At 49.3% G+C, this 24,657-nt stretch overlaps 2 protein-coding genes across 2 annotated transcripts; one reads left to right on the top strand and one right to left on the bottom strand.

The window, feature by feature from the left end:
* The first annotated feature begins 1,750 nt into the window (after nucleotides 1-1,750).
* On the top strand, nucleotides 1,751-18,289 carry MARS1 (methionyl-tRNA synthetase 1). The gene is made up of 21 exons (XM_032420440.1): nucleotides 1,751-1,921; nucleotides 2,637-2,727; nucleotides 2,889-2,967; nucleotides 3,046-3,180; nucleotides 3,523-3,598; nucleotides 3,847-4,019; nucleotides 4,194-4,300; nucleotides 6,314-6,430; nucleotides 6,573-6,776; nucleotides 7,559-7,760; nucleotides 9,859-9,933; nucleotides 14,196-14,366; nucleotides 14,535-14,630; nucleotides 14,761-14,878; nucleotides 15,268-15,481; nucleotides 16,311-16,442; nucleotides 16,558-16,662; nucleotides 16,738-16,924; nucleotides 17,557-17,628; nucleotides 17,881-17,973; nucleotides 18,073-18,289. The coding sequence occupies exons 1-21, from the start codon at nucleotides 1,813-1,815 to the stop codon at nucleotides 18,217-18,219; spliced, it is 2,703 nt and encodes a 900-aa protein (XP_032276331.1). The 5' UTR covers nucleotides 1,751-1,812; the 3' UTR covers nucleotides 18,220-18,289.
* Nucleotides 18,240-22,732, bottom strand: DDIT3 (DNA damage inducible transcript 3). Its single transcript, XM_032420444.1, has 4 exons — nucleotides 22,582-22,732; nucleotides 19,791-19,838; nucleotides 18,909-19,066; nucleotides 18,240-18,818 (listed from the first exon to the last, which is right to left on the bottom strand). Exons 3-4 carry the CDS (start codon nucleotides 19,044-19,046, stop codon nucleotides 18,450-18,452), a joined length of 507 nt encoding a protein of 168 aa, XP_032276335.1. The 5' UTR covers nucleotides 19,047-19,066; nucleotides 19,791-19,838; nucleotides 22,582-22,732; the 3' UTR covers nucleotides 18,240-18,449.
* Between the last annotated feature and the right edge of the window lie 1,925 nt (nucleotides 22,733-24,657).

The raw sequence follows: 24,657 nt of genomic DNA, 5'->3' as shown, positions 1-24,657 counted from the left end.
TCAAGTCCAAAATTTACAGTATGGTTTACAGAGACTTTCTCCCTTGAGCCTAGCCTTTTCATGCTCCCTACCACAAACTCCATATTCTCACCACACACTAATTCCTCAGATTCCTAAAATGCACTGAGGTCTCTGGTCCTTTGCATATATTTTTTTTCCCCTCTGCCTGAGACACTTCCTCACCAATCTTCACTGGCTAACTCTTACTTATCATTCTGATCTCAGCTGAAAGGTCATTTGCACAAGAAGACCTCTCTTAACCACTTAGAATTGGGTCAGGGCCCTACTAGGAGCTCCCACAGCAAGTTTTACATTGCCCATTATGACTTCCATGAAACTTTAAAGATTAGTTTATTTTCTGACTTCCGAGGAAGTCTGTGAGCTCTGCCAAAGCAGAAGCCTATATCTGTTTTGTTGGTAATTGTATCTTCAATGCCTCGTATAGTGTGTGGCACAAAGTAACCTCTCCGTGCCTCAGTTTCCTCATCTATAAAACAAGAATGAGAGAACCAAGCTCGTTGTTTGTTTGCATTTTGTTAAATAACCATTTTCTTTTCTTTTTTTTTAAATAACCATTTTCTTATAGCTCACAATTTTATGCGACAGAAATTCGGATAGGGCTCAGCTGGGTGATTCTTCTCTCCCAGTGGCATTGGCTATTCACTTAGTGATATTCAGCAGGCAGATGGGTTGGTCTGGAGAGCTTCACTCACATACCTGACACCTTGATGGGAATGACCGGAATGCTGGGATCAGCTGGAGCTGTCAGCCAGAGTGTCAACATGGGACCTCTCCAGCATGGCAGTCTCAAGGTAGTGAGACTTCTTACATGGCTGCTCAGAGCTACCTGTGTTCCAAGAAGCCTGGGCAGAAGCTGCAAGGCCTCACTTCAAAAGGCCCAGATCCCCCAGAGGGTTTTTTGAGAGTTAATTAATATATATGTTAAAGTACTTAGAACAGTGCATAACTCATAAGTACTATTAGTTATTATTCTTTTTAAGTTTATTTAAGTTTATTTATTTAAGTAATCTTTACACCCATCATAGGGCTGGAACTCATGACCCCAAGATCAACAGTCCTGTGCTCATCTGACTGAGCCAGCCAGGCGCCCCACGTATTAATTATTCTTAAAGGGATGCAAAAATGAATAAGAAGCCTTCCTTTCTCAATTACTGATATGTACCTCCTCGTAAATAAACACTTACTGCCAAACTCTCAGCCTTCTTACTTCCCTTCAATCTGACTTTGTCGCTACACATGCTCCCTCACCTTCAGTGACACTGTCTAGCAGCAAGACTGGTATTAAATCAATATTTAATAGTCACATGCTTTTTTATTAATAGGATATCTACATTAATTTCCATTGTGTCACTAAAGTAAGTTCATCGTAACTCTCAGCTGTATAATTCCTATTCTTGTGAACCCGAATCGAGAGTCGGCCTTTGGTGGTAGTCCCTGTCATGACAATGCCACCTCAGCAAGACTAGAGAAGGCCTTGGTTTCCGTCACCGCCGCCCCGCGGCGGCAGAAGAGTCAAGTGCAGTGCGCCGGACTCTACACGGAATCGCTTCCTCCAGCCCCGCCACCAAAAAAGTGCCACTCTAAGCACAGCCTCTGCGGCCTCTCCATCTCGATGATATCCTTTTCCTGTTTCCTGATGTTGCATGATGGGAGAAATAGTCTACTTTCCGCGAGCGGTGCCCAGGGAATGATCTAGTTCAGAACTCCATTTCCCGGCATGCATCGCGGCGGACGCTCAGCCCACGGGCAGGAGGCCGGTTCCGGTTGCATCAGCGTGGGATCCACGGCGAAATGAGACTGTTCGTGAGCGAGGGCGCCCCGGGGAGCCTGCCCGTGCTGGCCGCGGCGGGCAGGGCCCAGGGCAGAGCGGAGCTGCTTATCAGCACCGTAGGCCCCGAAGGTACTCGGGCTGGTGCTGGTGGGCGGTGGATGAGGGGGCCGGGGCGGAAAAACACGCCCGACATCCATCCCGCAGTTGTCTTCCCCAAACCCCCGCCGTCCATCACGCAGTCCCGTCCACCTCCTCCCCCATTATTCTTGGTCAGCCCATCCCTTTTCTCCCCGTCACATCTTCCCGTATCCCGCCTCACTCCAGTGAACCTCTAGTTCCTTTCCAACTTTCTCCCACACCCTTCAGGCTCCTCCCACCCCCATACTATCTCTAGTTATTCATCACCACCTCCAGGCACCCCTTTGTTGTTTTCAGGAAACCCTACTCTCCTCTCCTAAAACAGACGCACATTCACTCCTTTCGGTTTACCTCTTCTTCCCAGCCATCTGTTTGGGTGCCTCTTAAAAGTAGTTCTGTCAGTTCTCCCAGTTCCTTAGATCACCCTGTTACTCTCGGTTGTTTCAGTATTTGGCTGCTGCATTGTCCCAGTACCACCACCACCACCCCTCTGCAATGCCCATCTGTTGCTTCCAACTGGTGGTCTCAGCTGAACACCTGCTAGTCTGTCCAGCGCATTCTGGACCCACCCCCTTGCATCGGTCCTACCCAGAAATCTTTCCAGTGTCTTCTCTTTTTCCCTGAACACTGTGAAGTTGTCCTTCTAAGTTAACAAAGTTTTTTTTCTTTTCCTTGTCTTTTCACTCCTTTTCCTCTTCCGCATCAGAGTGTGTGGTCCCGTTCCTGACCCGGCCTAAGGTCCCTGTCTTGCAACTGGATAGTGGCAACTACCTCTTCTCCACTAGTGCAATCTGCCGGTCAGTATTGGTCCTGAAGGCAGGGAGGTGGCTGAATAAAATCAGGGTTTACTGTCTGCGGTGTGGTTTACTTTGCAACCACTACTTCACTGTGGGGTAAGAAATAGGCTAGACAGATGGGCCCCTCTAATTCCACCTTCTGTTGCTCTCTCCTTGGGCAGATACTTCTTTCTGTTATCTGGCTGGGAGCAAGATGACCTCAGCAACCAGTGGCTGGAATGGGAAGCTACGGAGCTGCAGGTGGGCCTGAGACATGGGGGATGGCAGGCAGGCCCTTGCTCTGTATGGCCATCCTGACCTGTGTCCCCCACATTTTAGCCAGCTTTGTCTGCTGCCCTGTACTATTTAGTGGTCCAAGGCAAAAAGGGGGAAGATGTTCTTGGCCCAGTCCGGAGAGCCCTGACTCACATTGACCAAAGCTTGAGTCGTCGGAGCTGTCCTTTCCTGGCTGGGGTGAGTTGGACTCTGAAATGGGGATCAGAGAAAATTGTATGATATAAGAACCAAGAGGAAGGCTATACTCAGAGTGCAAAACCCAACACTGCCACTTGCTAGCAGTATAATCTTGAAAAATCACCAGATTCTAATCTTCCAAGTTTTTTCATTTTTGAAGTGGGGTAATATTAGTAGCCACCTTAATGGGTTATTGTGAGGATTAAGTGAGGTAACTTAAAGTGCTTGACAAAGTGTTTAACTCGTAGTAAGTGTTTAGGAAATGTTTGAAATTATTGTATGCAGTGGGAAGAAACATAGTATTTTACCTGTGGACCTTTTTCTTTTCTTTCTTCAACGAAGGAGACGGAATCTCTAGCTGATGTTGTTTTGTGGGGAGCTCTATACCCATTACTTCAAGACCCAGCCTACCTCCCTGGTGAGAACTGTGCATGTCACTTCATCCCCAAACCCAGCCCAGGAGCTTGGTGGAGGAATTACAGAATAGGCAATACAAAATTGAGGGTCCGCTTTGAAGTGTAGCATGACCGGGCAGTTACAGCATAAAGATGGCTGAGGGAACTGGGGAAGGTAACTGGAGAGACTTCATGAAGAAAGGAAGGAGATCCATTCTTGCCTTGCCCATTCCAGGTCTTGCTAATTCCCTCTTTTCTCCCATGCCCACAGAGGAATTGGGTGCCCTGCACAGCTGGTTCCAGACCCTGAGTTCTCAGGAGCCATGTCAGAGAGCTGCAGAGACTGTGCTGAAGCAGCAGGGTGTCCTGGCCCTCCGGCCCTACCTCCAGAAGCAGCCCCAGCCTGGCTCCGTTGAGGGGAGGGCTGTCAGCAATGAGCCTGAGGTTTGGAACAGAGCAGCAGGGTCCCCATAGAGCCTCAGTACCTGGGGGTGGGGGGGTGCTTGGAGAGGGACTTCGAGCATGGCCATTAACTCTTTCAGTTGTTGGAGAGCAAGGAAAATTTCTTTAGTCTCTGGGCCTCCTCACCTGGTGAGGAATCGTGTCTGCCCTTCACAGGAGGAGGAATTGGCCACTCTGTCTGAGGAGGAGATCGCCATGGCTGTAACTGCTTGGGAGAAGGGCCTGGAAAGCTTGCCCCCACTTCGGCCACAGCAGAATCCTGTGTGAGTAGGCACTGATGAGTGGGCTTTGTTTTGGTTTGTTTTGCTTTGTTTTTTTAGGTAGGCTCCACACCAGCGTGGAGTCCAACACAGGGCTTAAACTCATGGCCCTGAGATCGAGACCTGAGCTGATATCAAGAGTCAGATGCTTGGGGTGCCTGGGTGGCTCAGTCGTTAAGTGTCTGCCTTCGGCTCGGGTCATGATCCCAGGGTCCTGGGATTGAGCCCCGCATCGGGCTCCTCCTTGCTCGGTGGGATGCCTGCTTCTCCCTCTTCCACTCCCCCTGCTTGAGTTCCCTCTTTCACTGTCTCTCTTTCTCTCTCTGTCAAATAAATAAATAAATAAATAAATAATCTTTAAAAGAGTCAGATGCTTAAGCGACTGAGCCACCCATGCGCCCTGGGGCTTGGTTCCTTAAGTGGGAGTTATTGATAGTGCCAGTGTCTGTCTGACAGGTCACCTTCACTCACCTCTTTAATTTCCGTCTTTTCCTTTGGCACTTTGTACCTCTCACCACACTGATCCCAGACACCAGTTATATAATAGAATGCAACCCCCCGAGGGTAGAACCCCCGGCATACTCCCCTTTATGTCTGCCGTGGTAGGAAGCACACTTCCAATGAAGGGAGAAGTCACAGAGCGCCATGTGAGCGCCACACAGTGTGCTACAAAGTGCTTAGGGGCTCAGGATACAAGGATGACAGGTGGAAGGCTGGTCGTTGGTGAAGGAAGGCTTTCCTGAAGGAGCTGATTTCTCACCTGGGTTTCAGAAAAAATTACGGTGTTTAGTTATAGGGAGCAAAGTCGATGAATGCAGGAGAAATCAGTGAGCTCTCTTTTAAGGAATTGAGCTGGAAAATGTTCCAGGAAGTAGTTGGAACCTTTAACTGGAATTTACATTAGCAGCTGGGAAGAAGGGGTAAGTTAACAAGAAGAATCATTTGAGTCTTTATTTTTTTTGTTTTTAAGATTTAATTTATTTATTTGACAGAGAGAGAGAGACATCGAGAAAGGGAACACAAGCAGGGGGAGTGGGAGAGGGAGAAGCAGGCTTCCCGCTGAGCGGGGAGCCTGATGTGGGGCTCGATCCCAGGACCCTGGGATCATGACCTGAGCCGAAGGCAGACGCTTAACCGACTGAGCCACCCAGGTGCCCTTCATTTGAGTCTTTGTTAACAGTAGGAACCATGGGAATCTGAGCTCTCAGGATGGCCAAGGTTGAAGGACACAGTAAAGGATGGGAGTGAGTGATTATAGGTTGAGAATGGTTGGAAAGATCAAAGGAGCCCTGGTGAGGGGTCAGTACCAAGGATGTGTGCAGCCGAGCTGTCGGGTGCGAAGCACAAAAAGAGCAGAGTGGCTCGAGTGACTTGAGACCGCAGATTGAGTGGCATAACTAGGCACGTGCCTGGGAAAGATACTGGGGAGCGTGGCTAGGAAGGCGGTAGCTGATGCCTGCGGGCTTGAGTAGGACCACAGAGAGAGTACCACTGTGGGCTGGGGTCGGGGGGGAGTCCGGGGGTATGGAAGGACTTGAGTGGCAGGCTGTGAGTACTTGAAGCAATGACTGGAGGTCATGCTTCCAGCTAGGAAGAAGAGAAGAGGGCAGTGCTGGGAAAGGGTGCTTGGGTGGCATTGGGAGTCTGGGGGGCGTGGTGGTTGGACAGAACCAGGAAGAGTTTTGTCAATACCCAGGAACTGGGAGCCTGAGAATGAGCTGGTGGAAAAGAATCAGTCGTGATCATAAAGTGAGACAGAGGTCAGTGTGGAATGCAGCTCCGTCAGAGCAGTACCTGGCCTTGCTCACTGTGGCAGGCCCTGTACTTTAAACTGTAGGGGGTCTCATGGCTTTTAGGGGAGTTCATGATCCTGTGGTTCCATGTGAGGAAAGACTTCAGATGTACCTGAGTCTGTGACAGTAGAACAGGTCTGTGTCTGGGTGTTCTGTGCACTGTTGGTCCCTCTTGACCCTTGCTTCTCCTCCATGGACCGTTGTCTTTCTCTTTCCCTACCAGGCTGCCTGTGGCTGGGGAAAGGAATGTGCTCATCACCAGCGCCCTCCCTTATGTCAACAATGTCCCACACCTTGGAAACCTCATTGGTTGCGTGCTCAGTGCTGACGTCTTTGCCAGGTGGAGCCAGCTGCTGGGGGAGGACCTTCTGAGGGAGCGGTGGGCCCAAGGGAACAGAATGCCTCAAGGGTGGAGGCTGGGGGGATCCCCGGGACATGGGAGGGGCCGAGGGGGCCCCTGAGATCACCATATCCCCTTCCAGGTACTCCCGCCTCCGCCAGTGGAACACCCTCTATCTGTGTGGGACAGATGAGTACGGTACAGCAACAGAGACCAAGGCTATGGAGGAGGGTCTGACCCCCCAGGAGATCTGTGACAAGTACCATGCCATCCATGCTGACATCTACCGCTGGTTTAATATCTCATTTGATATTTTTGGTCGTACCACTACTCCACAGCAGACCAAGTAGGTTTCCTCTAATCAGTCAGGAATGGGGGTTGAACGCTGGGGCTGGGGGCAGTGAGAATGTCCTGGAGACAGAAGGAACCAAAAGTGTTGTCTAGGCATCCACCCCCCCACCCCCCGGAACTTAGGATCTGAATATTGCCCTGAAATGGATCCCAAGCATGGGGATTCCTAGAGGTGGAAGGCTGCCCAGGGGCTGAAGGATCGGCAAGGCAGGGAAGAGACAGGACTTAGGCTCATGGGAAGTATCTGCCTGCCCTCTGCCACCACCCTGCTCTTCCCTGGCTGCTCTGGAGTTCCAAGGACATTCCCACGCACTCCCATGCAGGTGTATAGCAAATATACTCATTCTTCTCTGCTTGGTATTCATCCTTAATAAAAACTATATAACGGGCAGGCTGTCAGCTTAATAGTGTTAAGCAGTTTCGCAGTTGGACTGATTAATTTTGATTCTGGGACATATTAAAAAAGTACAGTCCTGTCCTTTTAGAGATTTTTGTTAGCACAGTGTACAGAACTGTTAAATTTGTATTTGACAAACATAAATTCCAGAGTGTTGAGGGAAGAGATTGTGTGGGGGAGTTGGGGAGTGTGTATGAGGGGTCTGGGTCGTGAGACTCCCTAAAGATGACTAGATGGCCGTGGCCTTGGGGGGCCTTCTGCCTGGTTTCTGCGGCACTGGGACTGATGTGGGGCCTGGATGGAGTGACGGGAGGGAGGGGCACCACCTCCTCTGACCTCCTCTGACCTGGCCCTCCCCTGTGCCTGACTCACCTTGCCAGAATCACGCAGGACATCTTCCGGCGGTTGTTGACTCGAGGTTTTGTGCTGCAAGATACTGTGGAGCAGCTGCGGTGTGAACGCTGCGCCCGCTTCCTGGCTGACCGCTTTGTGGAGGGCGTGTGTCCCTTCTGTGGCTACGAGGAGGCCCGGGGTGACCAGTGTGACAAGTGCGGCAAGCTCATCAATGCCACTGAGCTCAAGGTGAGAGCAGCGTCTCATGGAAGAAGAGGAAGGAGGGAAGGAGGAAGGAAACAGTCTCTATTGTTCACGGACTCGCAGGCTGGTCCCATTCAGGATTTTTATTTTAGCATTCAGGACCTTTCCCCAGTGCCTCTTTTTTTTCTTTTTTTTTTTTTTTTAAGATTTTACTTATTTATTTGAAAGAGAGAGAGCAGGGGGAGGGAGAGGGAGAAGCAGACTCCCCGCTAAGCAGGGAGCCCAAGGTGGGGCTCCATCCCAGGACCCCGGGATCATGACCTGAGCCGAAGGCAGCTATTTCACCGACTGAGCCCCCCAGGTGCCCCTCACCAGTGCTTCTTTTACCCCATCTCATCGTTCAGTCCATTGGATGCTTACGGAGCATTTACCACGTGCCTAGCATCGTGCTAGGAAATGGGCAAGATGAGGGCCTGCTTCCCTACCTTTGCTCCTGCTTCAGACCACCTGATCTGCATTTGTTTATTAGTTCTTTTTTTCTTCCGTAAACACGCCTCCTCTTCTGTGTTTATTCTTTGGCTAACTTACTCGTTCATTTATACAACACATGTGTTTTGAGTCCTTATGATAGGGGTAGTCACTGGGGATGTAGCAGTGAATAAGACAGATCTTTCTGTAGTGTGGGGAGGAGACCAACCCTGAAGCCAAGAGCATCCATACAGGATAAACTGCCGGGACGCTGGGACGGTGGCTTCTGGGGAAAGATTTTAGCCGGGTGATTAGGGAAGGCTTGTCAGAGGAGCTGACACGTGACCTGAGAGTTTAACTGAAGAATGAGAAGGAGCAAGCCGGGCAATGAGAGGCTGAGAGCGTTCCACGCAGAAGGAGCAGGAAGTGCAAAGGTGCAAGGCAGCAAGCAGTTGGCTGGGCAGAGGGAGGAGGCCAGTCTAGCCGTAGCACAGTGAGAGGGAGGCTGGATTGAGATGAGGTCAGAGAGGTCGGCGGTGACCGATGCCCGGGGCCTGGTGCGCCGCTGTGGCAGCTGGATGGTAGGCTGCTCCGTGGAAAATGGACGGGAGGGAAGCAAGAGAGAAGGTGGGGAGACCAGTTTGGAGGCCAGAGTGGTAGCTCAGAGACGGGATAATAGGTTGGCCTGGGTTAGTAACAGCAGGAATGCGGAGGGAAAAAGGATTTGAAATAGATTTCGGAGGCAAACTCCATAGAACTGAACAGGTGAATTCGGGGTGAGGGGACGTCAAGAAAACGAAGACTTGTAAGTTTTTGGCTTGAGCCGCTGGGGTAGACAGCAGCACCATCTACGAATGTGGGCAGGCTTGGGTGAAGGACAGGCACCGTGGTGGAGTGCGGGGGTGCTGGGTTTGTTCAGCTTGTGGAGCCTGTCAGACACCCGCGTGGAGGCGGTAGGTGAGCGGTTGGAGGTAGGCTTGTAGAGCTCAGGACAGAGGTCCTGAGAGAGAGCCCGTCGCTCCGCTTCAGAAGCCCAGGCACCTGGCTGGCTCAGTCGGTAGAACTGGCGCCTCTTGATCTCAGGGTCGGTCATGAGTGAGTTCAAGCCTCGCGGGGCGTGGAGCCTATTCAAAAGAGAAAGGACTCAAAAGCCCAGATCAGAACTCACTGGGAAGCTTTCATTGGCCACCCCCCCCCCAACTGTTGAGTCCTCTCGCCATCACCCGCCAGTATTAGAGTCAGTGTGTGCCGTGAAAATAAGTATTTCTTGATGTTTTGCTTTGGAAAGGTGTGCACTTGTTTCTCAGGGGACCCGCTCTCCCTAACATGATTGTAATTTCTTCAGGGAGAGGAAATGTGTGTCTTGGCTCCTTCCTCCCCTCATGCAGCTGTGTACAGTGCTCTTTACTTAGCCTGCACTCAGAGAATGCTTTTTCCTATTCTTTGCAGTGATAGGACAGAGTCGTGAAACTCTGAGTAACAAATGTTATGCTCTGTGGACCTGAGTCTTCAAGTTCACAGAAGGCCCAAGTAAGCATGAAGCTCAGTAAGATGGCAGACTGGGGAGCTCATTCCTCCGTGCGTCTCCCCTTGCCTGCACAGCTCCCCCTGGCCTCAAGTCCTGATCCTATGTCATCACCGTGGGTCACCCTTTCCCTTGAATTTCCCTTCACAGAAACCTCAGTGTAAAGTATGCCGGTCGTGCCCTGTGGTGAAATCCTCTCGGCACCTGTTCCTGGACCTGCCTAAGGTAAGTGGGCCTTTGCCTCAAGCTAGTCTGCACGGCCTCTTCGGCCCCCTCTGCCTCAGCCACAGATCTGTACCAAGCCATGCTCAAGTGTTTTTAATTTCCCTTTTAAAAACACACAGGCTTTTTTTTTTTAAAGAATTTTTTAATTTATTCATTTGAGAGAGAGAGAGCAGGAGTAGTGGGGAGAGGCAGAGGGAGAGGGAGAAGCAGACTCCCCACTGAGCAGGGAGCCCGACATGGGGCTCGATCCCAGGATCTGGAGATCATTACCTGAGCTGAAGGCAGATGCTTAACCATCTGAGCCACCCAGGCGCCCCCAAAAATACACAGGCTTATTGTAAAAAAGACATAACAGATTAAAGGGGACAAAGTGCAAGGCCCAGGCCCATTCCCCAGAGGTATTGAGGCTCATTTTCCTTTGTGTCTATTCAGAAATAACATGCATATGAAAGTATTTTCATGTCTTTTTTCTTTTTCCTAATACAGATTAGATCATGGCATTCACACTGTTTTGCACTCTACTCTCTTTCTTTTACTTTATAATGTGTCTTGACTGGATTTTCCGCATTAGTAGATTGGCCTCCTTTTTAACTTTGGAAATAATTTCAAGTTCACCAAAAGCTGCAAGAATAAACAGTTGCTAGATCAAAGAACCTCATGTACCCATTATCTAGGTTCACTAGTTGTTAAGGTTTTGCTCTATTTATTTTAGCATATTCTTGCTCTTTCCACATATGCACATGCGTACATAGCCTCTTTAATCTCTCTCTTTTTTTTTATTTGTTTAGAGAGAGGAGCGTGCACGCACACAGTGGGGAGGGGCAGAGAGAGGGGAAAGAGAGTCTTAAGCAGACTCCGCTGAGCATGGAGCCCGATGCAGGGCTTGATCCCATGATCCCGAGATCACCTGAGCCGGATGCTTAACCAACTGCCACCCAGGCGCCCCTGTATTCTCTTTACTCTTAAATACTTAATTGTGTTTCTTAAGGAAAAAAAGACATTCTTGCATAGCCATAGTAAACAACTTGAAGAAATTTAACATTGATATAGTTGTCTGATCTACCGTCCACATTTCAGTTTTGTCAGTTATCCCAATAATACCTTTTATGGGGTTATTTTTCCTTTAGTACAGAATCTAGCTCAGGGTCATGTATTGCATTTAGTTTTTCTGTCTAGTTTCCTTTAATCTGAAAAAGTTCCTCAGCCTTTCTTTATCTTTTAACAGTGTTTAAGACTGCGGTCCCTGCCCCCCCCCCCCCACCTCCCCCCAGTAGAATATTCCTTATTTTGGATTTGTTGGCTGTTTCCTCATGATTAAATTCAGGTTATGCATCCTTAGTTGGAATACTGCATAAATGATATGTGTCCTTTCCAGAGGTACATGATGGCCATTTCCCCCTCATTGGTGATGTTAATTTTGTCTAGTTGAGGTGTTACTTGTTTCTTCTACTATACAATTAACATTTTCCCCCTTACAACTTATAAGCAGTCTATGGGAGTATATTTTTAAAACATACAAATACCTTGCTCATCATTAAAATGTGCCATAGATTTAGCATCCATTTAATCGTTTTTTTTTTTTTTTTTTAAGATTTTATTTATTGAGAGAGAGTGAGCAAGCACAAGCAGGGGGATGGCAGAGGGAGAGGTAGAAGCAGACTCCCCACTGAGAGGGGAGCCCAGTGCGGGACTCGATCCCAGAACCCCGGGATCATGACCTGAGCCGAAGGCAGACGCTTAAGGAACTGAGCCACCCAGGCGCCCCTTAGTTAATCATTCTTATCCTGAACCACTTTTCATGAAGCTTTTCCAACTCTCCAACCCCTTCTCCTTTGCTCATTTATTAGTTATTAGGTATCCATTATCAGTGTGGGCTCATGGATTCCTATTGTTTTCAGTGGTTTGTAATTCATTCCTGTCATGAATTATTTTCATGTTTACATTGTCCCTTATTTGGCCAGCGGGAGCCTCTTTAAGACCGTTTCTCTGTGTTTTTGACATCTTCCACCTTTTGCTAAGTGCTTCCTTATTTTCTGGCATAACAAGATATCTAGGTTCATTTGTTCCAGCGTCAGAATCAACCATTTCTCCACAAAGCCCTGGTTCATTTTAGTGGAGAACAGTATTAGAGACCCACATTGAGGTGTGCTCATTGCAACTGGGGTGTCTTTGCTTCTAGGCCCTTCCCGCAAAAAGAGTTAGGCATTCATTTGAAGTTCACACTGACACCTGCGATTCCAGTCCATCCCTACAGGGGTCTTCCCCACCTTCCCTTATTTCATGTTTGTTTCTCCCTTCTAACACAGTAAGTGCCCTGGCTTCTGACCTTTACTCATTTGCTCAATCCTACGGTACACCTAAAAATAATTTCAGAATTGCTTCACCCATACCACTGCAAAAAGCCCTGCTAAAAAGAGTTTGGGGTTTGTTGGCAGCCTTGTCCCTCCCCCCAGCTGAGGCTATATAATCAGATAATGTGTTCAGAATTGTTTTAGCTTAGCTTTTGCCCCCCTTCACTGTGGTTTTGTTACTGAAATAAGTTAGTAAGTTTGGTTCATTTGCTTTTAGTTTTTTTTCCTCTCCTTGTCCTTGTTAATTTTATTTTTTGAAGAAGGAGAACATCAGTCTGCTTTTAAAAATCAAAACCATACAAAAAGGTATACTCAGAGAAGTGTCATTCCCTTTCCTGTTCATGCCACCTTGTTCTCCCATCTCCTATTGCTAATCAACTTTGTTTTCGGTTTTATTCTTAATGTGTTTATTTTTGTAAACATATATATCAAGATAAGCAGGTGTGTGTGTATGTTTTCTTATTTCCTCTTCTCATTCAAAATACAGCATTCTGGGTGTATACTCTTTTGCGTTTTGTTTTTTTCACCTTACAGTACATTCTGGAAATCACTCCATATCAGTTCATAGGTATCCTTATTTGGTCAGTTTTTAACAGCTGCATAGTACTCCATTTAGTGTAGGTACTATAGTTCATTCAACCTGTTTCCTAGGATTACCATTTAGGTAGTTTCCAGTAAATTGTGATTATAAATAATGCTGCAGCAAATAACCTTGTGCTTATGAATTTTTGTACTGTTGGAAGTGTATCTTCAGGTTAAATTCCTTAAAAGTGATTACTTGCATATGTAGTTTATTGCCAGATTTTCCTCAGTAGGTGTTGTTTTGTTTTGCCTTCCTTCCAGCATTGTGTGTACCTGTTTCCCCATAGCCTCAGTGGTAGAGCTGTTGTCAGGCTTCAGAAGCTATGGTATTTATGTGTGTAAATCACATGAGCCATTCCTTCCAACAGATTTATCTTTGTTTTTCTGCTTATAAAAGTGAAATAAGCTTGTTTCTAAAATCTCAGGTAGAAATATGGTATAAAAGTAGATGTTCCACATAATTCAATCTGAGAATAAAGCACTGATACATATATTTCTTCACAATTTTTTGAGTTTCTGTTCATCTGTATGTTATTACTTATTTTTATAATGATAGGATTATATGATACATTTTGTGGTTTGCTTTACTTAATAAACGTATCTTGGAGATCTTTACATGTCCAGTACATACAGATCTAACTCACTCTTTAATGGCCTTATAAGTATTTAATTGTATTGATACACCATATTTCTTTAAACTCTGCTGAACCATGGGAGTTGGTTGCAATTTTTTTGCTATGATGAGCATGTACTTCCTTATATACACATCCATGCACTTTTGTGTATTTTGTTTTTTGTTTTTTTTTTTTTAGATTTTATTTGTCAGAGAGAGCACAAGCAGGGGGATGAGAAGGCAGAGGGAGAAGCAGGGTCCCCGCTGAGCAGGGAGCCCGATGCAGGGCTCGATCCCAGGACCCTGAGCTGAGGCAGTTGCTTAAGCGACTGAGCCACGTGGGTGTCCTATTTTTGTCTATTTCTATTGCAGAAATTCCTAGCAGTGGAATTGCTATGTCAAAGTCATGAGTCTTTTTATTTTTTTTTTAAAGATTTTATTTATTTGACAGAGCACAGTCAGGGGGAGCGGCAGGCAGAGGGAGAAGCAGGCTCCCTGCTGAGCAGGGAGCCCGATGGGGGGCTCAATCCCAGGACCCCGGGATCACGCCCTGAACCAGAGGCAGATGCTTAACCGACTGAGCCACCCAGGCGCCCCAGTCACGAGTCTTTTAATTATATACTGCCAAACTACTCCAAAGAGGTTGTACATATTTATCCTTCTGCGAACCATGTATGAGACTGTCCTAAATCAGCTCTCTTTCTCTGCTATCTCAGCTGGAAGAACGACTGGAGGAATGGTTGGGGAAGACATTGCCTGGCAGTGACTGGACACCCAATGCCCGGTTCATTATTCGTTCTTGGCTTCGGGATGGCCTCAAGCCACGCTGCATAACCCGAGATCTCAAATGGGGAACCCCTGTGCCCTTAGAAGGCTTTGAGGACAAGGTAAAAACCCTATGCTTTATTCATATGTCATTATTCTGCCTTTGGGTTGAGACCCTGAGCTAATAGAATAGACTCTTGATTATGTCTTGCTTCATTTGGAGGCTGGGTTGGTGAGGTCCTCCCAGTGTTCCTTCCTCCTAGTCTGTCTCCTTCCCCCTGGCCCCCCAGGTATTCTATGTCTGGTTTGATGCCACCATTGGCTACTTGTCCATCACAGCCAACTACACAGACCAGTGGGAGAGATGGTGGAAGAACCCAGAACAAGTGAGCAGTTCTTGGTTAGCCTTTCTGTTGGGAGGGTGCGTGCGTTGGGGTGGTTAGGGTTGGGTATCTGATCTTCCTTGGGCCTTTGAAGAAGATCTCAGGACCTTTGTTTCCCAACTGTATTCTGTAGGTGAACCTGTATCAGTTCATGGCCAAAGACAATGTTCCCTTCCACGGCTTAGTTTTTCCTTGTTCAGCTTTAGGAGCTGAGGACAACTATACCTTGGTCAACCACCTCATTGCTACAGGTACCCTGGAAGACTGAAGATGGGGAAGTTCCTAGGGAAAGAGGGCTGAGGCAGTATTTGGAAGAAGATCCTGGAGAGGTGCTAGATCTTGAGTTAGGAGTTGAAATGAAATAGGAAGTAATTAGAACATGAGAACTCAACCCCGAAGAAGGGAACAAGAGCCTAAGAAAGCAAAAGCCTGAAGCTAAAATTTTGTAATGGGTAGAAGCAAAGGGCAAAAAGGCTAAAATGGAGAGGAAGAAATCCCCAAATTCTTTGCAGGCCCACTACTCAAGGAGAAGTGTTGCTGGACACCCATAGTTGAGGTTGAGGGGAGAGGAAGAGTTAGTGGGTCAGAGAGGGAAATGTGTGATTTGAGCACATGGTTCTCATTCTACTTCTCTGTCCAGAGTACCTGAATTATGAGGATGGGAAATTCTCCAAGAGCCGGGGCGTGGGAGTGTTTGGTGACATGGCCCAGGACACAGGGATCCCTGCTGACATCTGGCGCTTCTATCTGCTCTACATTCGGCCTGAGGGCCAGGACAGTGCCTTCTCCTGGACAGACATGTTGCTCAAGAATAATTCTGAATTGCTTAACAATCTGGGCAACTTCATCAATAGGTAGGACTTGGGCAGGCGGTCAGGGTTGGCAGATGAGCTGGGGGCGGGGCGGGGTGGAGGCTAGCTCTGCTCCACTAGGTGGGAGATGGAAGAGACGGCGGCACCAAGAAGGCAGGAATGAGCAGGAGCTGTGAGGGATAGGGAGGACAATGTGGAAAGTGGATTTCTATCAATTGGTACCTGATCCTAGAACATAGTAGGATATGTTTGCTTGGGTGAAGTCAGTTGTACAGGTGTGTTTTAGCAAAGTTGGTCACAAAATGAATTTTTGCAAATTGGTTTCTTATTAATGTTCTTTATAGAATTGGAAATGTATTCTCTCCTAGCAAAAAAGTTACTTGCAGACCATTAGACAAGTTTGGCTGAAGAAAGGGATTATTTTAGTGTAGGGGTAGGAGACGTTTACTGTACTTTGGGGAGTTTTTGTTACTTTAGGCTCGCACTCCATTACTGATCTCCGTCTCAGCTCTTCTGCAGTCTAAAGAAGTATTCTCCGTGGCTCCCCACCCTTTCAGTTTTGGTTGTCAACTGCATTTCACAGATTGTCTGTATTAGAGTACTGGATAGCAAGTTACATATATTTCGACTTGATCGTTCTTTATATTGATTTCTTAAAAATAAAATGCATGTTGCTTAACTTTATCAGGTTTCTTATTCTTAGGGGAGAAAGAGAGAAGAAAGAATTTGTTAAGCTTTGCCTTCTAGCTTGAGGGAGCCAGGAGGTGTCAGTTCTGAGAGAAAGAATTAGGAGAGTCAGGCCAAATTTCTAGAAGGGGACTGGGCAATAATTCCTCTTTTCTCTTCCCTCTCTTTCCTTACTACCATCAAGAGCTGGGATGTTTGTGTCTAAGTTTTTTGGGGGTTACGTGCCCGAGATGGTGCTTACTTCTGATGATCGGCGCCTGCTGGCCCATGTCACCCTGGAACTCCAGCACTATCACCAGCTGCTGGAGAAGGTTCGGTAAGCAATCTTGCACTGAGATGGGTCTCATCTCAGTGATCTCTCCTGGCATGTTGAGAACCCCATACTCGTCCCTCTGGGACTTTACACCTTGGCCCACCCCCTCCCTTCCCAGGATCCGGGAGGCCCTACGCAGTATCCTCACCATCTCTCGCCATGGCAACCAGTACATTCAGGTGAATGAGCCTTGGAAGCGGATTAAAGGCAGCGAGGCTGACAGGTAAGTTTGGCTACAGGAATAAAGTGGCGGTGGGCCATGTCCTCCTGGAAAGTCTGACTGTCTCTTCTTCCCCAGGCAGCGGGCCGGGACAGTGACAGGCCTGGCAGTGAATATCGCTGCCTTGCTGTCCGTCATGCTGCAGCCTTACATGCCCACGGTCAGCGCCACCATCCAGGCCCAATTGCAGTTGCCACCTCTGGCTTGCAGCGTCCTGCTCACAAACTTCCTGTGCACCTTACCAGCCGGACACCAGATTGGCACGGTAGGTCTGAGGGCTGGACGGGCCGGCCTCAGCATCCCTGCCCTTGCCATGCAGCCTTTGGGGTGAGGTCAGAGAACTTGGACATAGGACTCTCACAGCTGTTCTCTGAACCCCTACCCCACTCCTCCCCACTGTGCGCTTAGGCTTGTTTCTGATAGGAAGTCCTTGGTGTTCACTCACAAGCTCAGTGTCATCTAGCCCATATGCCATCATCACTCTTCATGCCAGAACCCAAGACCTGGCATGTAAAACTAACTGGTCTACAGTAGACGTTTGAAGAAACACCACGGTCCCTTGGTCTCCATAATGCCGACAGGCAGTGAGCAGGGAGAATACAGGATAGCCATTTCCTCTTTGACACAAGAGGATAAAGTAAGTTCACCTCTGTAGCCTTGTGTCAGCCTAGCATCCTTAAAATAGTTAAATAGTCTTGGACCTTATTAATACTTTGGCCTTTCAGAGTGAGTGCCAGTGCTTTATCTGGATTCTTTACTGAAATCGGCAGTACATTTGTCTCTTCTAAAACATGTAGAGTTCCTGAATGTCAGTGACTGGGGATAGAGGGGCCCTCTGCACAGTCTGGCAGGGTTTCTCCCTCGTCAGGGCATGATTATGGAATTCTTTCTTCACAGGTCAGTCCCTTATTCCAAAAACTGGAAAATGACCAGATTGAAAGTTTGAGGCAGCGCTTTGGTGGGGACCAGGTGAGAAAGCTAGACTGTGCTGTCACCCAGCAAGAGCCACAGTGTCCTCTCCTCGGTGTCCCTAAGTAGTTCTCACTCAGTACTCTCTCCATCTTCCAGTCCTGCTCCTTCCTTCCTTTGAGTTGTTCTTCCCTGTCCTAGCAGCAGGAGCCCTTGGAGTGAAAGGTCATCACCGTCCCCCGACTGTGAGGTGACACTCGGGGCCGGGGGCATATTTACAGAGCAGGTGGTAACTCTGTTGTCCTTCTCCAGGCCAGAGCACCCCCCACACCAGCAGTTGTAGGGGCTGTGGCAGCAGCGACCCCACAGCAGGTACAAGTGCTGATGGACGAGGTGACAAAACAGGTACGCAGCGGAAGCCCCGGGGGAGAGTGGAAAAGCCGAATCCCAAATAGGCTCTTTCTGGTCTCACTGCTGTTCTTCCCCCACCTGCTCTGCTCTTAGGGCAACACTGTCCGAGAACTGAAGGCGCAAAAGGCAGACAAGAACCAGGTTGCCGCCGAGGTGGCTAAGCTCTTGGATCTGAAGAAACAGTTGGCTCTAGCTGAGGGGAAACCCCTTGAAACCCCTAAAGGCAAGAAGAAAAAGTGAAAGTGAGAAACTGGCTCATAGAAAGTGACTTTAATGGATACGACAGTAATAAATAAATGTACAATCTCTATATACATGCTGAGACCCTTTCCTGTTGTCTACCCCGAGCTTCCCCCACTCCTGACTAGATGGGGTTGAGGGTCACATCACTGGCACTGGAGGAGATGGTCGGCAGCCACTTTTGTGAATGGGAGGTAGTGGCCCGAGGGGGAAGCGATGGTCCCAACTGTTCATGCTTGGTGCAGATTAACCATTCGGTCAATGAGAGCTCGGCGAGTCGCTTCTACTTCCCTGGTCAGGCGCTCGATTTCCTGCTTGAGCCGTTCATTCTCTTCAGCTAGCTGTGCCACTTTCCTCTCATTCTCTTGTTCTTTCTCCTTCATGCGTTGCTTTCCAGCCCCAGCTGGGGACTGGCCACTCTGTTTCCGTTTCCTGGGTCTTCTGTGGTCTTCCTCTTCTTCCTCCTGAGCCAGGGAGCTCTGACTGGAATCTGGAGAGCAAGGGCTCTGGGAGGTGTTCGTGACCTCTGCTGGTCCTGGCTCCTCAGTCAGCCAACCCAGAGAGGCAGGGTCAAGAGTGGTGAAGGTTTTTGATTCTTCCTTCAAGGGAATGAGGAAAGATAGGGTGGATATTAGTTGAGAAGGGAAGGGCAGTTACCCCCCCCCCAGCTTTAGGCATAGCATTCTCACCTCCTTGTTTCCAGGGGGTGAAACATAGGTACCCCCATTTTCATCTGAGGACAGCACCTCTTGCAGGTCCTCATACCAGGCTTCCAGCTCCCAGCTGGACAGTGTCCCGAAGGAAAAAGGCAATGACTCAGCTGCCATATCTGCAGTTGGATCAGGCTCTGGAAAAGGGACATACTCAGGATGGGGGGTCAGGGGTGGGAGCGGAACAACTCCACAAAGCAGTCAGATCATCTATACAGGTTGGCAAACTGGCCTGGTACCTGTTTGCAGATAAAGTTTTATTGGAACATAACTACATTCGTTTATTTACATACTGTTTACGGCTGCTTTCATGCTGTAAGAGTGGAGACCTCAGCATCCAAAATATTTACTGTTTGGCCCTTTAAAATGTATCAATTGGTCTATACTAATCTTCCCTCTTTGCTGCTTTTGCCTGGCATTTGAAGAAGCATGGGTCTAGAATATACATTCTTAAGGGATCCTGGTAAAAGTCCTCAGCCTCTCTTGAGGAACTCTGTTGGTAGTTTCCAGGGGGCAATTATCAGACCATCTTGTGTTCCTTTCCCCTCTGTGTGGGCAGGCCTTTGGGTGAGTCTAACCTTGATGGGGACTGAGGTCTGGTAAGACCAACCAATTATCTTTGTTGGGGCTGACTGCTCACTCATCCAGCTTTCAATTAGGACATGCTCTAAGAATAGTGATTTGGTCACCCAGTTAGGGGCAGGCCAGGAAGATGGATGTGGCCTGTCAGGAAAGGCTGCTCAGATTGAAACCCTCCTCTCCTGTCTTCTCTAGGTGTTTTCATAACTTATTAGGACCCCAGTACAAGGACCCTAAGCAGCATCTCGGAACTGGTTTTGGGAAAGGGATGGTGAAGTTTACCTGCTCTCAGGTGTGGTGATGTATGAAGATACACTTCCTTCTGGAACACTGTGGGGATCAAAGATAGATGTTAGCCATTTTTGGAAGGGAGGCGGGCAGCTCCTTTTATCTCCAGCCTCCTGTTGGTCTTTCCTCATTTCCTGTCTTATAGGGTGTGGACAGTCAATGGTCCCTGCAGCCATTTCCAAGGACAGTGGAGAGCCTGACCTTTATTTATTTATTTATTTTTTAAAGATTTTATTTATTTGACAGAGAGACACAGTGAGAGAGGGAACACAAGCAGGGGGAGTGGGAGAGGGAGAAGCAGGCTTCCCGCTGAGCAGGGAGCCCGATGCGGGGCTCGATCCCAGGACCCTGGGATCATGACCTGAGCCGAAGTCAGATGCTTAACGAATGAGCCACCCAGGCGCCCCCTGACCTTTATTTTTAGTTGCTGACATTTGTGGTCCCAATTACATAATCGAAAAGTCATGACCAACTCCACTTTCTCTAAATTCAAGGTAGGCCTCAAACCTGCCAGGGTAAGGACTGGACTACAGGGAAGGCAACAAATCAAGTGGTATTTTCCTTTTTTTTTTTTAAATTTTGAGTGTCATCAAGGATCTTTTTTTTTTTATTTTTTTATTTTTTAAGATTTTATTTATTTATTTGAGAGAGAGAGAGAGAGAGAGCACATGAGAGGGGGAGGGTCAGAGGGAGAAGCAGACTCCCTGCTGAGCAGGGAGCCCGATGCGGGACTCGATCCCAGGACTCTAGGATCATGACCTGAGCCGAAGGCAGTCGCTTAACCAACTGAGCCACCCAGGCGCCCCCAAGTGGTATTTTCCTAATTCCATTCACACACTGACATCCTCTAAGTGCACATTTCCAGTCTTGATCTCTCCTGGGACCTCCAACTGGGTTATCTAATTGCTTACTAGGATCACCTTTTGGATGTCTAAAAGGCATCTTAGACTTCATATGTCTAAAGACAAATTCTGCTCATCTTCCCCTTCCATGGTCTTCCCCATCTCAGTAAATGGCAACTCTACTTGCTTAAGCCAAAAGCCTTAGTATTGTCCTTGATTCCTCTCTCACACCCCACAATTCAAACCACCAGCTACATTTTTAAACTCATTCTTCAAAAACCCAGTTGCATGGTTTTCAGTCTAGATCAAGTTACTACCCTCTCTGTTGGATTACCCAGTTTCTGCTCTTGCCACCCCTCCCCAAGTCTGTTCACAACAAACAGCCAGAGTGAGCCTTTAAAAACTTAAGTCAGGTCCTGTCATTCTGTTCAAAACCCTTCAATGACTTCCAATTTCACAAATATTAAAGGCTAAGGTCCTTAAAATGGCTTAGCAGACCTCGCACAATCTACTCCTTTCCTGCCCTGATTTCTCATTGACCACTCTCCCTCTTAAGTCCAGCCAGCTGGCCTCCTGTTTCCATGTTCCCACCTTAGGACCTCTGTTCTTGTTCCTTCTCCTGGAAAGCTCTTCCTTCCACATATCTGCAGGGCTTACTCCCTTGCCTCTTTCTAGATCTCTCCTTTAAATGTCACCTCAGTGAAAGAATCCCTAGCCACCCAAGGTAAAACTGTAACCCTCACCCTGAGCATTCGCTACCCTTCCATGCTTTGGTTTTCTCCACGGCACTTTTGTATTTGTTCACGTGCACCTTTTCCCACTGAAATGTAAGCTCTGTGAGAGCAGAGATTTTCTTGTTCAGGGATGTATCCTGGGCCTAAAATGCATGGCACATAGTGCGTGCGTGATAAGTAATTTGTTAGGAATGAATGGGTAAGTTCTCACCAGTCTCTTACAGGGAAGGGAGGAGGAAGCCCAGAGGCAGAGCAGCAGCTGCCTATCCCCGGGGACTGGAGATGCAATATCGCCCAGAGTGTTTCTCTTCAGGGCTGTCCTCCCTGAGGAACCCTCCTTGCCTTCCAGTGGGTGGGACGCTGCTTTCATCAGCAGTGGCGCCCCAGGCCAGAGGGCTGCAGAGCCAAACAGGGGGCTGGCCTGATGCAATGGTTACACACACACATAATTAGTTGGAGACAGGACAGGGGCAAAGAGGCAGGGACCTATCTCAGGGGAAGGACCATACACTGGGGAGACCCCAAATGGCTTCCCACACTTAAGAGATCCAGGATGCTCTCTTGTACAGGAGGCCCAGGGACCTCTGGGGGAATGGGAAAACCCATCTCCGCTCCCCAGCCATCGGCACCCCTCCTCCCAAAGTCTTGAGTCAGTCTCCTTAAGGTTCTCTTCTCCGTTAGGGTGTGGAATGGCTGTCCTGTGGAGGATCCAGGAGCCCCAGCTACCGACGTGGCCACTCTGGCCCTGAGACGCTGGGGCTGAGACAGGATTGGGGGTGGGGTAGGGGTAGTGGCGTTCGCTGATGGTGAAGCGGCGGCAGTGGCGTGAGCCATGGTCCCCTAGGCGTCTCGGCGTGGGGGAGTGTCCTGCTGCCCCGCCTCCCACCGGACAGGCCCAACGAGGCGGCCTGGGGTCAGAAACGGAAAAGAATAAATCTCCCGAGGGCATCCGGACCCCCTGGCCCAACGGCACAGAGCCAGGCCCATGCTCCGGGCAGGGGTGGGGTGACGTTATCGTCCGAAGGAAGAGAGCCCTGTGAGCACCACTCCTGAATAAACGATACTCCCCATCCCTCCCTCGGACTGTCACTGACTTCATCGGGGAAGGGGTGGGGCCACATGCTAAAAAGCAGATGCCCTAACTTTGAGGGGACAACCAGCGTTCCCGAGGATAGGAGGGTAAAAAGTAGATGGGGGATCAGTACTCGCCTCTCTCCTCAGGTTCCGGCTCTGATTTTGGTTCTGTGGCTGCCACCCGCTCATCTTCAACATGATATGCTCTGGGCCTTAGACTCAAGCCTCTGACCTCGGTAGCTCGGAGCACTGATCTTTTAATAAGGCCTTGCCCTCCTCTCGGGGGCGGGCCCAGAAGCTTACCAATCAGAATGCGGCACGCCGGCTCTGGCCCCGCCTCATCCTTTACATCCGCCACTCAGAAGCTTCCGCGGCACCGCCCCCATCGTTCCCTCCCACTTGGAGGTAGACGTCGTGTTGGACCCGGAAGTGGCTTTGGGTCACGAGGCTTCGCGGAGGAGGTGAGTGAGTCATGCGCGCGCGCGGAGGGGAGAGCTGGAGGGGGAGGGGAGGAAAGGGGGGCGGGGATGATGCAATGTTTGGCAACCGGTGTCCCCGCGCGCACGCGCAGGGGACTACTAGGGCGGTGGGAGGTGCGGGGGGTGGTGGTGGCGGAGAGGAGAGGAGAGGGCGGGGCGCCAGCGCCAGGCTCCCAACGGCCCCAACGGCTATCAACCGTGGCTGCCCCTAGGCTGCCTGCGAAGCCTCGGTGCAGCTTGTCTTCCTCAGGAGCTCTTATTTCGCCCACCTGGCATTAGCCCCCGTTGCACCTTCTCCATAAGGGACTCCCATTTTACTTGGTTCCCTCCCAATTAATGGGCACAAGGTGTTTTAAACCAATCTCTTTTGAAAGTTTGCATCCAGCAACAGGACTGCCTAATGTCTTCTCGAGTATTCTTAAAAAGATCTTCTCTTTTAGCTCCCCTAATTCCCCCAGAAGGGGCCGAGGAACTTGAATACTTTTGATGGTCATTTTCAGCTCCTCGCAGGAAAGCACCCTAAACTTTTATCTTGGTGAAGTTTCTGATGAGCCCTCAGCATGCCAGAATTCATGTCCTTTGCCCAGTGGACGCGATTCGCTCTGTTTCCCCACTCATCATTGCCCCCCACGGTGCTCTGGTGCTCTTCACCAAAAGATCAAGGCCCGCCCTTTTCGCTGTACCGGACGCGCAAGTCCTGTGACTCCCTGCTGTGAGGAGCCGTGCACAAGCCTCCTGCCTCCTAGGTGCTTGGGCGACAGTAGAACCTCGTTGCCTGGGACATTGGGTGCACTTGAGCGCACAACTGCCGTGGACGGGTTGTCAGGAGCCCAGATTCTAGCCTCAACTGTCCCTCACTTGCCCAGGGATCCCTAGGCCAGCCACCTAATCTCTCTGTGCCTCAACTGTTCTTGTTTGTAAATAAAAGCTAATGAGTTGTAAAGATAAAATGAGAGAACTATAACTTGGAGGCAGTTAAACAAAAGTGAAAAGCACCACTTAAAATGCAAAGTATTTTTCTTGTGCCATTAGGTAGAAAAAAGATGCCATGTGGCGGCCGGTTATATATACTGTCATACCCTCGTGGGGGCAGCCAGAGTTAAGGAGAATCTGTCACAAGGTCGGTTGTGGCTGGAAGGCAGGTTTAGGTGGTGGTGTGACAGTGACAGGTCCTTGGCCAGGCCTGCTCCGTTGCTCCAGACCTCCATTTCCCCTTCTGTAAATGGGGGTAGGGGGTGGGTTGGACCAGATGGTCTCTCCTGGCCCAAAGACTTGACCAGGTTGTCAGTGACAGGCAAAGGTCATGTGACTTGACAGGCTGAGGTCGTGTTGTGACATGTTGACCTGGGGAGGCGGGTCAAGTCCCAGCACACTACCCGGGAAGCCTTTGGGGCGGGGCGGGGCAAGTCGCGACTTTCATCTTTTGGGGCCGGCCCCTCCCGGACCTGGCATTCCTGGCTCCCCCAACAGATTGTGGCTTTGGAAGGGGCCCCTCCCCGGGGAGGGCTGGGATTGGCCACCAGTGGCCTGGGAAGAGGCTCAGATCCTTCCGCGGAGGGCGGGGGGGGCCGCGTGGGGTGTTTGTTCTCTTGGGGATTAATGGGGGGTTGTGGGGGAGGGGTAGGCGCGCTCCCGCATGCGCACTGCGGTCCCTCCTGTTGGCTCGTCGTTGTCCGCTGGGCGGGGGCCCGGCCCCGCCCCTCTCCCGTCCGGGCAGCGGCGGCGGCAGCGG

Source organism: Phoca vitulina, unplaced genomic scaffold (genome assembly GCF_004348235.1).
Source record: "Phoca vitulina isolate PV1807 unplaced genomic scaffold, GSC_HSeal_1.0 scaffold23, whole genome shotgun sequence".
NCBI classification, from domain to species: Eukaryota; Metazoa; Chordata; class Mammalia; order Carnivora; family Phocidae; genus Phoca; species Phoca vitulina.
Note: the sequence above shows the minus strand (reverse complement) of the source record. Positions and strands in the feature narration are given on the sequence as shown.

Excerpts from the sequence above, each read along its gene's own strand:
- MARS1 (XM_032420440.1), top strand. The coding sequence starts at position 1,813 with ATGAGACTGTTCGTGAGCGAGGGCGCCCCGGGGAGCCTGCCCGTGCTG. Across the intron at positions 2,968-3,045 it reads GGGAAGCTACGGAGCTGCAG|CCAGCTTTGTCTGCTGCCCT; the intron begins GTGGGCCTGAGA and ends CCCACATTTTAG. Across the intron at positions 6,777-7,558 it reads ACTACTCCACAGCAGACCAA|AATCACGCAGGACATCTTCC; the intron begins GTAGGTTTCCTC and ends TCACCTTGCCAG.
- DDIT3 (XM_032420444.1), bottom strand. The coding sequence starts at position 19,046 with ATGGCAGCTGAGTCATTGCCTTTTTCCTTCGGGACACTGTCCAGCTGG. Across the intron at positions 18,819-18,908 it reads CACCCCCTGGAAACAAGGAG|GAAGAATCAAAAACCTTCAC; the intron begins GTGAGAATGCTA and ends ATTCCCTTGAAG.